The 14719-nt window shown below is 56.0% G+C and overlaps 1 protein-coding gene across 1 annotated transcript in view; it reads right to left on the bottom strand.

The window, feature by feature from the left end:
* The window catches only part of ARRDC1 (arrestin domain containing 1), a gene marked incomplete at its 5' end in the record, with an annotated part of 35807 nt that extends 21555 nt beyond the window's left edge, over positions 1 to 14252 (bottom strand). Inside the window, one exon of the mRNA XM_084272480.1 lies at positions 14135 to 14252. Within this exon, the coding sequence (XP_084128606.1) occupies positions 14135 to 14252 (118 nt within the window). The remainder of the gene's footprint in view (positions 1 to 14134) is intronic.
* Positions 14253 to 14719: the final 467 nt, after the last annotated feature.

Below are 14719 nucleotides of genomic sequence, written 5' to 3' on the forward strand. Positions count from 1 at the left end.
ACACATGCTGAGCAAGCAGATTCTCACTGCCCACCCTGCACTGGGCAGCAGCAGAGCCAGCCCCAGTCCCAAACAACCCCCTTCACTTCAAGTCCCATCTATATCACACACAGATGCAAGCAACAGACAGCAGTGGAGGGAAGGAGACGCCAACAGCTTGGTTGGTTTGGCTTTTCTAGGGTGGGGAAGCAGCAAAAACTGTTTGGGGTGGTGGCCACAGCATGAGGCAGTGCCTGACGCAGGACAAAAGGATTGTCCTTTGCCTAATCAGAGTACAGAACCACCATCTCTGGGCTCCCTGGGATAAAAAAGACAGGGATGTCCTGGAAAGAGTCCAGAGGAGGCTACAAAGATGATGAAGGGCCTGGAGCATCTCCCCTGTGAGGAAAGGCTGTGAGCTGGGGCTGTTCAGCCTGGAGAAAAGAAGACTAAGGGGGGACCTCATTAATGTTTATCAGTATCTGAAGGATGGGATGCAGGGGGAAATGGGCAGCCCCTTTTCAGTGTCTGTGCAGACAGGACAAGGGGCAATGGCTGCAAGTTGGAGCACAGGAAGTTCCCCACCAACATGGGGAAGAACTTTTCCCCAGTGAGGGTGAGGGAGCCCTGGGACAGGCTGCCCAGGGGGTGTGGAGTCTCCATCTCTGGAGAGATTCCAGCCCCGTCTGGACGCCGCCCTGTGCAATATGAGCTGGGGAGCTGCTTTGGCAGGGGGGTTGGACCCCATGAGCTCTCCAGGTCTCTTCCAACCCCTGTGATTCTGTGATTCTTCCTCTGCAAGGATGGCTGAAGAGCTGGGACTGAGCTACTAAACGGCACTCAGGAACTACCCCAACTGAAGCCTACTGGAGCCAGCACATGGCCTCGCCGTGTCCGTTGGACCCGGAGGCTCCACCACCCCTGCTGCAGGAAAGGGGGTGCCTGGTCCTGCAAGTGTGGCACTAGATGGATGTCCAGCCACCCCGTGGTCTGCAGTGACCACACACAGCACCAGGGAGCAGGACACACATCCCTCACAGGATCGGGGTACCCAGGGACTGAGCCACCCTTTGGTCCAGGTAACAGGGGAGCAGAGGGGGAGAAAGCACTGTGGGAGACGAGCGAGTCTGCATCTGATACATCTCCATTTCATGGAAGCAGCCACAGGAAGCCAGAGCCCCCTTTCCTCAGCCCCCTCCATCAGAGCCGCAGCAGGCAGCTATCACTGCGGTTTAATTAGATTCCCCCAAGCTGCAGTCGGTAACACCCAGAGCTGCAGGGACTGAGGGCACCCCGTGAGCTGGGAACAAGCCACCATTCCCTCCCCTTCTGACCCTGCACATTCCAGGGGCCAGAAACAGCCTGGGAGAAGGGGGTAATGGATAGCCCCAAGTCCCAACTGCTCCCTGACCGATGGCAGCAGGGACCTGTCCTCAGCAGATGGGCTGTCACAGCAATAGCAGGACATCACCTCCACACACAGCACCACCTTGGTGTGAAACCTTTGGGTTCCACAAAGAAGTTTTGGTATGCCCTTAGATCTCCTGGCCCTGTAAAGCCCCTGCCCTGGATGAAGATGATGGGTGTGGGGTTACCCAGACTGCCAGCAAAGCAGGACCAGAAGGTGTTGGGAAAATGGAAGCTTGGGAGACCCACAGACAGAGCACGTTTCTCTCAACCAGTCTGTAGAGATGGGTAATTCCTAGAAAAGCTCGATGAAAAGTGGACACTGGGGATGCCAAGACCCCAAAGAGGGGCAAGATGAGGCCTTCATGCCGATGGCCTTTACACAAATACACCTCAGGCACAAAGGCCTCACGTCCTCTAAGCAGGAAGGCTGGAAGCTCACAAGACAATGCTACTCCCTCAGTCCCCAGCCCTCACGTACGACACTACTAATTAAACCAACTGCTCCTAATTAATTCTCAGCTGCCCCCATCCTTCTGGGTCCATCCTGTCAGCTCTTCAGACACAAATAGTCTTGGGCATTTCACAAGCCAGTGAGGCAAGAGCAGAGCTCACACTGAAAGCTGGAGGCAGCAGCAGCTTTGGCACGAGGTTAAGAACTGTCTGGGGAGGTTTCTGTCTTCTTCCTTCCCAAGAGCCCAGCACAGGGGCAGGAAGGGGATTCAGCCTCTAATGTGGATGGAGAGGAGTTGTCTAGAAGAGTTCTTCATGCTTTCCATCTCAGCTCAACCCCAAGCCTGTAGCTGGGCCCCGGGAGGTGACTTGTCTGGAGCTGACACACATCGAGCAGCATCTCTCACACCAGCAGCAGCCTCCAGCACACGGAGGATTCGGCTGCTGCTCCCCATGCCCACGGGGACACCCCACCTCCTGCAGCCTGCCAGCCCATCACAAAGTTACACCCAATGTGTCCCTGCTCAGTGCAGACCCACTCCCAGGGAGATACTGAGTCGTTGCTACAGTCTGACCTGTCTTTGTCCCGCGCCACTGCCTGCGGATGATGCTCCTGCCATGCACAAGCCCAGCTGGGGCTCAGGACCACCCTCCAGCTCTCTGCAGTGGCACGAGCCATCCCTTAGCCTCCAGGAGCAAGATCAGAGCTCAGCCATTCCTTCCCCAGGTTGGCACTTGGCCCCTGCATGAGGCTGGACCAACCAAATTACTCACAGCAGCGGAAGGGACAGTCCCTCCTTTCCTAGCCCTGACTTGGTGGTGAGTTCATTTCCAGGGGAGAGCCAGCCCTGCAAGAATGAGCTCAGCAAAACCCATCCTAAGGACCAGAAGTGCCTGTTCTCCCCTTCTATAACAACAGAGCTATACTGAGCTCCTCTCAAGCAAAGGCAGGAGAGCCCAGCTGGGTCTCCTACACTATCTGCAGGAAGCCCAGACCCACCCACCACAAGCCCACGCTGCAGGAAGACAGGACCAGCTCCTCAGCACTGCCTGTAAAAACTCCACCTGTAGCACCCACAGGAGAGGGACAGCTCTACCCACGGGCAAAGAGACCCAGAGCCAATACTTTGACTACTCATGACTTATTTTAGCCAGAGTCCAGCCCAGCACAAGAGCACCTGCATGGATGGACATGCCCCTATGGACACACAGAGGATGTCCTCATTCCAACAAATGCAGAAGTCTCCAAAGGATGCCCATAGCCAGGCAGAGCAGTAAATCATCGCTGAGTCCCTTCCCATGCAGGCTGATCCTCTCCCCTCTTCAAGCACTTTCCTCCATCACATCAAAAGCACCAGGTTAAGCTGCATTTTTCAGCTCATCCGGTCAACGTCCATCCCAAGAGGAGAAAGCAAACTCAGGGGCTGTTTCAAACGGACTCCCCTTCAGACCCAGGGCTCTTCTCCCTTGTAGAGCTGACAGGTTTATTTATAGCAGCACAGTGTTTTATCAGCGGGCTGGCTGCCCTTGGAGGAAGGGGGGTCACCCTGAACATCTGGAGTAAAACCCCTGGCTGAGCGCGTTTAACAGGCCTGGCTCTGCACACGTCGGGCCGCGGGTGGGAAGCTCACCAGCAAACAGGGCCACAGGGGTTTTGGGAAGGGGACAGCCACATGCCAGGGAGCCTGTGCCTTGAATCTGCCACTCCTGCTGCCAAAGGCAACCGCAGCTCCTTAGCAACAGGCACGAAGTGCTGCAGCATCCGTGTGCGGGGCCCGGCCGACGGGCTGCACCCCACGCAGCCGGTTCTGCTGCCACAGCCACCTCACTGCTCACCAAACGTGCCCCAGAAAGACTCCCCATGGATATTAGGGGGAAGTTTTTTACAGAGAGAGTGGTGAGGGGCTGGAACAGGCTGCCCAGAGAGGGGGTGGGTGCCCCATCCCTGGGGGTGTCCAAGGCCAGGTTGGATGGGGCCCTGGGAAACCTTTGTGTAGCTCCAGGCCTGGAGGTTGGTGGCCCTGCCTGTGGCAGGGGGTTGGAACTCTGTGATCCTTGGGGTCCCTTCCAACCCAGACCAGTCTATGATTCCCTCTCTCCAAAACTGCCTCTTGAACCAAAACCCAGAAAAAAACAACAATAAAAAGGACAAGTTTAGGGGTTTTTTTGAAGCCTCAGACTGGTGAAGGTCCCTATGCTGTGCCACTCAGCCTGAGAAATGAGGTGGGGGGGAATGGGGTTACTCTGCCCAGAGAGCCACAGAAGTGTGCAAGCACACAGCTACCGCTGCCCACACCTTGCCACCTACCCCAGCTGGAGGCACCAGAGCCAGGCTGCCAACACACCCACAGGCTCCCCATGGGAACAGCCTGGGCTGGGCCTGGGACAAGCAATAGCCATCAGCAGTGCCTACAGAGGAAGCAGGGAAGGAGAAAGTTGTACCTCAGGACAGTTTTGGGAGCCCAGACTCTTGCCCCATGCTGAAAAGGTGAACTGCTCCATGCAATGCCCCCTGCCACACACAGCACGGGGATCAGCGGTGCCAGTCCTCAGGTCCTCATGCCAGGAGCATGACTGAGCATCACCACCACAGTGTGCCCAGGGACCAGCCTCTTCTTCCCAAGCCAGGACAGCAGATGCAAACGCCCCTGAGTGCTGGGAGCAGCCAGATCAGACACCAGCACAGGAGGCACTGCAGGAAACCAACAGTTTGGCAGATCTCACAGCTCACTACAGCGATCTGCATGCCAGCCACCCGCCTCAGCCACTGCCAGCATCCACAGCCTCCTCTCCCAACACCCATCCCCCTGATGCTCAGAGGGGAAATGCAAAGAGGTTGCAGAGGAGCAGAAGGCTGGAGGAGATAGCAGCAGAATTTCATGTGGATCTCCAACCGCTCCAGTATGTGAAACTTCTTTCCTTCCTACTTCTCTGGACAGAAATTCAGAGGGACAAACTGATCTGTCTGGAGACTAGAGTGCCCATCCTCCTAGAGCTGTGCCCCAGCCTTGTTTCTGTTCACCCCACACACAAGAGCAGGCTGAGCTTTTTCACGAGGATGGGACCAGGAAGGACTCACAGCAAGTCTCCTGCTGGCTAAGAGCAGCTCTGCTTCTGGCCCAGCAGATCCCAACAAATAACACAACCTCTGTCACTGCCCACTCTCTCTCTTCCTCATCCTCCTTTCTGCACAGAGCCCAGTACAACCCTGCTCCTCCTCTCACCCTTGTCCTGCTGCCCAGTTACACCCAGCTCTGCGGGGCTGCAGGAACCAGCACCTCTGAGCAGCAGATGCTGCCAGCTTGGTACAGACACATTTCATGTTTAGGATCTTGGTGAGGTCCTGGCAAGATTTACTCATCATCCTCTGAAGACAGATCCTAATTTACTGTCTTCCTTCTCAGGGGACCGGGGTAACTTTAATTTGCCTCTGTGAGCCCTGGGCAACCTGTATTTAAGCAAGCTGTGCTCTTCAAAGCAAAACAAGGTTGTACACACATAAGCAGTCAGAGCATCTTGTTCTTCAGTGTTTGGCCCCTAGATCAGTCTGTGGGAGGGGAATAAAGTCTCAGATGCCCAACGTGCAGCCAGACAAGTGGAGCAGAGCCAGCAGCTCCCTCCCAGCTCACAGGAATGCTGGTGGACGCCAGGACCTGCCAGCATCCAGCACTTCAGCCTGCCAGGGACCACAGCCACCCTTCCTGGGGCTGACCAGCACCGACACAGAAGTGAGGAACCTCTTTTTTAACAGCTTGCCCAAACTGAAATAGGTTTCCACCCAGCACTTAGCACTACTTTAGGCCAAAGCAGTTAGGATATTCTGGGACACTTCACTTGGCTGTCTAAAAAAAGGAAGAGCCAGGCAAGAAACCCCACCGCAGCCTACCACACAGCACTGCAGGGCTCAGGAGGCATTTCCTGGTGCTCTAAGACCTGTCAGGCCCACACTGTAACACACTGACCCTTTAAACTCATCAACAACCCCAACCATTCTTTCCCAGGAAGTGCAAAGCCAGGCACCTTCTTCCACCTCACTGGCAGAATGAGACAGCATTCCCCTGACATAAGGAGCAGCCTTGCATGCTGAGCTTTCTGATGTCCTGGGAAAACACCTCTGTCTGCGACCACCACCAGCTCTTCCCACATCTCAGAGCAGGTTTAACAAGCTCTCCCCCCCCAGACAGCCCCTCTGCCCCCACTGCAGGAGCTGGGTGCAAAAAACCACTGCAGGCAGATAAACAGCCAACTGATCAGGTTTCTCTACTTACCACAAAGATGTTGATTCACCAGAGCCTACTCCCTTTTCAGGCTCTTTCTAAATAAAGGCTTCAAAGAGTTCTGGAAATTCATGCTTAACAGGCTTACTGTAATGCTGGAGCACAAGGGCTCCTGTGGACCAGACTCTGCTGCGGGACTGAGTCATGCTCATTTTCTTCTGAGACTCTCAGATACACTTGTCTAGGAGTTAAGGCTAGAACAAGTCCTGTTGGCTGATGCTCGTTTTGGCAGATCCTCACTGACACCCAAAACACGGCCTGACACATGCAACACAGTCTTGTCAACAACAGCCAGCCCCACAGACACAATGAGGATGCTTGGGAGAGGAAGCAAAGCTCCTCCATGCCCTCCTAGGGCTCCAGAGATGCTCCTGGGCATCATCTCCCCCTCCTTGCTTCCTGTGCTAAGGGAGGGACACTCACAGAGTCATCTCAGCACCTAGTTGGCCACAAAAAGGCCCGTTTCTGGCTGGACATCCCCAGGGCTGTGATTCAGCACAGGCAGTACTGCCATAAGCAGGTGTCCTGAGTGAGCCTCTGTCTCCAAGGCACCAAGAAGGACTAAAGCAGCAAGTCTGGGACAGCTCAGCCATCCTGGAAACAACAGCTGTAGCGTGAGGGGTTGGATCCCACATGTCAGGAGAGAAGAGCAATGGGGGATGAGCACCAGGGCTCATCCATCCACCAGCTCCCAGTGCTGACCTCACAAGTTAGCAGCTAGAATTTGCCGAGACACCTCCAGTGATTTAGCGCCGCTGCTGCAACTCCCAGGCAGAAGTCCAGAGCCAGCTCACCTCCTCCTAGCAGGGGAGGTTTCAAGTGCCTTCTCCCAAAACCCCTTATTTCTACTCAGTAGAGCAGCCCTGCATTTCATGATGCCTCATTCTGCCTGGGTACAGCACAGGCAGGCTCTGTGCTGGGGAGGAAGGCAGGCACAGCGTGGGACAGCGTGACAGGAGATCCCAGCCACCTCACCTGCTCCTCACCGAAGGTTTCCCACGCCACAGCAAGCTCTGAGCACTGCTTTCACACCTCGCAGTTGTCAAGGAATTCCCCTCCCCCAGCATCTTCAGAGAAAGCAGCCTGAATCCACTTCATTCTGCATAAGAACCGCTCCTGTGATTTCCTTTGATGCCATTCAACGCAAGCAGCTGGATTCCCTATTTATAGCAAGATCATCAGTTTGGAAAAATGACTTGTGTTCTTGTTATTATCAGAGCACGAGCTACATAACAAATCCCCACTACACTAGGAGTGCTACAAGTTGGGAAGACAGTCCTCAAGCTCAGGCTGGACACCTGCAGAGGTCCAAGCAGACAACAACCAGCATTTAGGACAGAGAAGAAACCCAGACCTGACTTCAGTCCTGTGCTGAGACCTCCCATCAAGAAGGAACCCACTCATACCCACACACTGAGCTTTCCTCCCTGGAGGTGTTGCCTTCTGAGCTAATTTTATTCAAGTCTTATTCCAGGGAGCATTTGGGATTGAGGCGGGTGTGTTTGGGAGGGAGGGACAGGGAGCTGCTGCACCACTGATACCTCTGGCCAGTGGTGCTGGAGCCAGAACGACCCAGAGCACAGTTCCATCAGCCAGAACAAAGGGTTGGAAGTTACAAGCATTAGTGCTCCAGAAGTGATTCATGCTTCTTGGAAATGACCTTTTTTTGCTACGGATGTTTGATCAGAACCGGTTTGTAATCAAGACCAAGGTGGTCAAAGGTCGGGGTGTTTTTACACTGGGTCTCTGATTCCAGACTGGCACTAACCTGCCACCCTCACCTCGGTGAGGTGCATCACCCATCCTGCCCTCCAGACACTCCTGTATCTTCTCCACCACCATCACCCAGCACCTCAGGGTCCTGACAGGCTTGCAGGAGTTTGCTGAAGCCGTTCAACATACCCAGGAGGCACTGATGGCTCTTCTGAATGCAGCACCTGATGCTGGATGAAGCAGCACCCAGCCAGAGCTAAGCACTTTCTGGTGAAAAGCCTCCATCCACGAGCTCATTCACAGCAAAACACCCTGCTCGTGCTTGGCACTGGCAGCCCATCAGCTAGTGCTAATTGGCCAAGAGTCAGGGGATGTGGAGCTGCCATCACAAGGAAGCAGAAGCCTGCACACCTTCCTGGTCTAAAGAGACTTCACCTCCCATTTCAGATCCAGAATGCAACCCAGGGACACAGAGCACACACAGGGACAACTGTCCTCAAGACAAAACACACCAAGTGGCAGCAGCGTGGTCCTTTGCTCCATTCCTCCTCTCCTGGGCACTCTGCACTTCCACATGAGAGATCTGAAGAGTGACAGATTTTAAGAGCGGCACAAAGAGGTAATTAACTTCCACAGCAATCCCTGTCACCAGCCTTCAGAGGTCACAACAGTAGCCTAAAGGCTGCACGTTGGGTATCTCAGCAATCAGCCCTGAAGAGAGGAGGTACCAAGCCAAACCCCAGCTCCTGGTGTGCTTGCCAGGCTGTTCCAGGAGCACCTGCCCTGAGCAGGATGGGGAAGGACTTGCAGCAATGCCTGGCAGAGCACCTTTCCCTACGCTTGTGCACAGGTCTGGTCCACAGCAGCCTCAAAGCACAACCCAACCACCCCATCGCCCTCCTTCTCTTGGGAAGGTCCAAGCATCCCCTTTCTCCAGTCAGCAGATGACAGTCCACATGCCCATCCTACTCTTCCTGGCCGTGACAGACTCTAGTGAGGCTTCACTAGAGAAGGCTGTGGGGGGACCTCATTGCAGCCTTCCAGTCCCTCAAGGGAGCAGAGACACAGGAGGGGAATCAGCTTGTTAAAGGGCAGAGACTGGCAGGACAAGGGGGATGAAGTGAAGCTGAGGGAGGGAAGGGTTAGATGAGATATTAGGGGGACGTTCTTTACAGAGAGAGTGGTGAGGGGCTAGAACAGGCTGCCCAGAGAGGGGGTGGATGCCCCGTCTCTGGGGGTGTTCAAGGCCAGGTTGGATGGGGCCCTGGAGGTTGGTGTCCCTGCCTGTGGCAGGGGGGTTGGAGCTCTGTGATCCTTGGGGTCCCTTCCAACCCAGAACATCCTATGATTCCCCAAGTCAACTGGCAGCTATGTGTCTTTGACAGACACACCTCTCCCTCAAAGATGACTTTTGGCAAGAGGTATTCCAGCACACCCCACGAGCAGAGCATGTCCATCCATGCACCCACGCCTCCCTCGGCAGAGGGGCTGGCCCAAGCCACCACCCTCCCCAGATGCTCTCCCTTGCCCAACCCTGCCCACGGGCCATGCAAGGGACAGGGAGCTGCCTTGGGAGGAGAGAGATATAGAACCACGGGCTCCTTCCTCCCAGGCAGGGAGCCTCCCTGCTGCCTACCTGACTTCAGCCCTGAAAGACAAGCTACAACTCTGCCAGCTCCGCACTGCTCCGGGGAAGGAATAAGCACTCACACCCCATTTGTCACACTTGGAAGCAAATCAGACAGACAGAACTCCGCTCCACTTGTTCTCCCATCTTGTTAAACAAGAGAGGGGAGGCCACAGCACGTCTCCTCGCCGAGGGAAGCGGCCAGCAGAGTTTTTCAGAGGAGCACAAGTGGTGCGCGGGCGGGGGGAGCGGCACAGAGAGCCACACGCTGCAGTGACGGGACACAAAACAATCTCATGATTAGTTATTGACTCCAGAGGAGCTGGAGCTCGAGCAGCAAGCTAGCCAGGAGAGCAAAAAATCCCTCTTTTGTTCCGCAGCCTCAGACAGACTTGGCCACACAGCTCTCTGCTGTCTCGCTCCAGACAATGGGAAAAGAAAGTTAATCCACTTTCCCTATAGCAGAAGCCATCCAGCCTGCAGAGCGATGCTGCAGAGAGAGGGATGAGCATTCCTGAGCTCCAGTGCCAGCCTGGCCTTGGCCTGGCACACACCACCATCCGCTAGCGGATGCCAGGCGGCTCCAGGACCTCACCAGGCACTGCCGGTGTCGGCAGGGACAGCTTTGGATCCGCTCCTGCCTTCCAAAGACACCAGGCTATGCGGGCACCATGCTCTCCTGCCACCCTGCACCCCAAAGCAGGACCAGAAGGGGGTCCCTCCCTCCCACCCCAATGATTTATAGGTGAGACATGCTGCCAAGCACAGACATTTCAAATCCACCTTTATAGAATACAGAGTCCTACCTCGGGACAGAACAGGCTTCGGGCTGCTAACAGAGGGCTGAATCCACCCTCTCACCATCCCTTTCCTAAGCAGCCAACAGCCTTTCTGTGGGAATGACATTTTCCTGTTTGGAGGTCAGGGGGTGCTGAGGATCGTGGCCATCACAGCCCTTCGGTGTGGCCTCCTTTCCCCACGAAGGACACAGGCTACACACACAAGAACCACCTTACAAGTCAGCCAAACCCAAACCTCTTCCCACTGCCCTCCTAGGGAAACAGAAGTCATCTTTTAATTTGGACACACAACTTAGGATTTGAACAACCTGCTTTCCAACCCCCCTCTTCATCACCAGCTTTCTCCATTTTTCCATATGAGAAGTAAGAACATTTCCTACATCTGAGATTAGAGAAGGAAATTATGATTCAGAGGCTCTCTGCTCTGCAGAAAAGGGAATTACGTACCCGGGTACTTCTAGAGCATGAGCAGACAGAGGTACTTGTGACTGGAGCTTTGTAGTTCAAGGGAGCGATTTTGAAGTCAAGTCATCACTGCATAAACCTGGACAGCTAAATAATAGAGTGGAGAGCAGCAAAGAGCTGAAATCTGCTCTGGAAAGCACTCGCAGTTTCCCTACTCTTAGTGACCTGGGAGACAGGGCTGTTATTTTAACATTATCCTTCTGTCCATGAGCAGCCTCTCTGAACCACAGGCAGCAGCACCGAAATAAGCCACACAGCCCCTGGAAGCTGCCGAGCTGAGAGGGCTCCACACCCCCCCAGCAGCACAAGCCTTTGTTCCAGCACGCTCCTGCCAGCGACAGGGACTGCCTGCCCTGCTCCCAACAAACTTATTTCCCTCCTCCCTGCCCCCAAATTAACTCCATCTCCAGCTGTCCCAGCGCCAGCTTCCTGTTCAGATTAATTATTCTTTGTACACCCGTGTTTGATGATTTACCCAGCAAGCCAGACACAATGATTAGGAATTCTGCATTCCCAGTAGCGCTCTCCCTCGAGGCTCAGAAGTTTTCAGGGAAGGTCCTTCACCTTGGCACAGCCATGGGGAGAAGTGTGCCTCCCCAGAAGGTCTGCACAGGGCACCAAAGGCCAGTTGTCATTTGTGATGCTGCTGCAGGGTCAGCTGAAGATGATGATGTGCTGCTTAACAGCCACTACTGCTAGTCAGCAGGGCTGGCACAGAAGACAGCGTAGGTGGGAGCACTTATGATCCCAAAAGGTGTGTCTCCAGCTCGCTTTCCTATGACCCAAGATTTCTGGCGCGTTTAGCAAGGCAGAACGAGCTTTGTTTGTTTGTATTGTCCACCTTTCAGAAGGTGCAATTTCCAAGAGCCATAAAACAAGTTACCGTGTGAAGCAGTCATCTACAGGCTTGTTTCCATTTGGGATCTCCAAAACCACAACACAGGGAAGCCACCGCACCGGTCCGGCTCAGGGAATGGGAAGCACCAAGCCTCAGTGCTGTGGGCCAGGCTGCAATGGGCAAGGGCTGCAGGTCTTCTCCTGGAAGCTGTTTATTAGTCTGGAAAGTTATTGCTGGTCACAGAAGGTGTGTATACTGATGTCACCCACCTCTTCCCACATCCCAGCACATCAGACTGTCCCATCCCTCTGATGCTGAGCCTGTGAAGCTCAACAGGGCCAACTACTCCCTTTAAGACCTCTTTCCAGTAAGTAGTTGCCCGCTGTCACACCAAGAAGGATGTTTCAGCAGCTACACAAACCTCCTCCTCCTCTGGCAAGACATTTCCTTCAGCCAGAAGGAAGGAGAAGGTGCCCATTCAAGAGATCCCCAACACAAAGGGTTTAAACACCAGAGACCAGAAGATACAGAGCAGCAGAGAGGACACACAACAAGAAGTCACCTTGCGCTCCACAGACATTGGTGTTACATCCCAACAGGACTCAGGCAGGTTCAGACACCAGTTACAGAAAGTTTCTGCCCTAGCTGGTGAAGCCAGTTTGCAGGGACCTCAGCCCAAAACAGCTGCTCAGGTCGCCTCTGCATAGAAGCGGAGGAACAGCCTCACACAGCCCACTCCAGACCCTGGCTTGATGCTTCTGCCAGCTCTCCTCCTGCAGCCCTGTTCTGTTGCCCCAGCTTCTTACCAAAATCCCTGCATTAGCATAAAACACCAAATCCATGAGCAAAACCTCTCCTGGCTTCATGACCCATACTTGCACTTGACCCTTAAGTTTCAGAGTCAAAGCAGTAAGGAAGTAGAAAGAAGGTCCACAACAAAGACAAACACCTTCCTCCTTCCCCACAATGACCAGCCACAGCACACCAGAAAGCAAAGGAGATCGGGTGTAGAGGAACCTAGCAGCTCTTCTTGAAGATGGGAATTAGCAGACAACAGTGAGGCCTAACCATCAGCAGCCCCAGCTAGCTGACAGCTCAGCGGGCCAGCACAGAGCCCTCTGAGGCCAAACGCTCTCATCTCACCCAAGAGGCGCCTGCAGGACCAGGGTGGAAGCCAACAGGATGGGCTGAGGATGGAAGTCAGCCACACTTCATTAAGAACTCTGCTGGAAGAAGTTCAGCTCGGAGCACCCTCCAAAGAGATAAAGGCTGGATGTGCATCTGGTTTGCTCTGACAGGAGTTTAACTGGCTACAAGTCTGCACTTGTCCTAGATATTTTTTTTTCCTGAGAAAGCTTCCAAAAAGCTATGGCAGACAACTGGGAGAGGTGCTCACAACAGCAAAACAGAGGCAAGCACAGGCACCATCACCCGGTCTGTTCAAGCAGCTCTGCACTTCACATTCTTTGGTCTGTATTTCTCCCCAGTAAAACGTTACAAAGAAGCAGGCACACAGGACAAGCAAGACAACCTCAGAGAACAGCTTGTGAGTTTGAATTTCCACAGCGCTGAGCTCAAAACTAACTTGGGAAAGCAAATGACGTCTCTAGAGCAGGGGGAGCAAGTTTGGTACAACTGAATGGAGCAGCCCACCTCCCTGCAGTCCATCCCCATCCCTCCATCCTGACAGACTGCACCAGCCACCAAGAGCGCTGGGTCTCACTTGGGGTAACATCCACCCTCATACCCAATACCTCCAGCACCACAAACACCGCGGAGCCCACCACTGCCTGCCCCAGCACAGACCAGACCACGTACTCTGCGGGGACGCCTCCCAAACCAGCACAACTCAAAACCTTCCAGTTCACTCCGGGCATTACAAAACGGTTGCTCGGTGCAGACTGTGCTTGCCAAGGGACAGAGACCCGTCCTGCCGGGGCATCACATCGCCCATCTCCTCCCGGCCTCCTCCCACCGCAACAATACAGGCATCTCGGGGGTCCTTCAGACCCAGAGCCCGGTGGGCAGGGACCACGGCAGCCCAGGGAGGCTGCAGGGCTCCAGGAAAGGCTGGACGCGGGTAGCCAAGCTCCCCGTGCCACCACCCTGGGGACTCGCCAGCTTCGGAGGCTCCCGTGAGACAAACCCGTATCGGCTTTGGGGAGGGGGGGGGAGGTGTCTCGGTTGGGGCTTTTTATGGGATGGGAGAAAAAAAGTCAGAGGAAGCAGAGGAGTAAATAATTGAGCAGGCTGCTCCTACCAGCCCGGCCGCTCCCCTCCCCGGACAGCCTCCGCGCAGGAAGGGGAAGAGCGAGGTGAGGGGAGCCCCGAAGCACCCGGTCCCCAGCGCCCGGGGAGAAAGGGACACCCGGCTGCTCCCCGCGTCCCCCCCCCCCGCCCCGGCACCAGCCCCGCGGGGGGAAGGGACCCCGCACGCCCCACGGGGCAGCCGCGACACGCTACAGCCACAGCGGGGACCCGGTTCGGTTCGGCCCGCCCCAGCCCCGCCGCCCGGGGGGAAGCGGGCAGGGGGCACCCGCCAGCCCGGGAGGCGGCGGGCAGGCCGCGGGCTCACCTCGGTACTGCAGCGAGCCCGAGAGGCGCACGGTGACGGTGCCGGCCAGCGGCTCTCCGGGGCTGTAGACGACGCGGCTCTCGCCCAGGCGGATCTCGAACAGCTGCACCTTCCCCATGGCCGCGCCGACCGGCCCGCTCCACCGGCAGCGCTACCTGCCGCCGCGCCGCGCAGCGCCGCTCCTACCCCGGCGGGACGGCTCCGCCCCGCCCCGCCCCGCCCCCTCCCGCCCCGGCCCGGCCGCGCTGCGGGGGCCGGGCCGGGCCCTGAGGCAACTGCCGAGCGCCGGGGAGGGGCCGCGCTGTGAGGGAGGGAGACGGTTGTGGGGCTGAGCTGTGGGGGGGGAGCGGCAGCCGAGGGGCCTGGGCTGTGCTGGGAGGGGAGCAGCCGGTTTGGGGTCGGGCTGTGAGGGAAGGGGCGGCTCGTGGGGACCGGGCTGTGAGGGAAGGAGCCGGTTGTGGGGACCGGGCTGTGAGGGAAGGAGCCGGTTGTGGGGACCGGGCTGTGAGGGAAGGGGCAGCTGGTGGGGACGGGCTGTGAGGGAAGGAGCCGGCTGCCCAGCGTGGGGCCATCTTGCCTCCTGGT

The sequence above is a fragment of the Gallinula chloropus genome, assembly GCF_964237585.1.
Source record: "Gallinula chloropus genome assembly, chromosome: 18".
Classification (NCBI taxonomy): Eukaryota; Metazoa; Chordata; class Aves; order Gruiformes; family Rallidae; genus Gallinula; species Gallinula chloropus.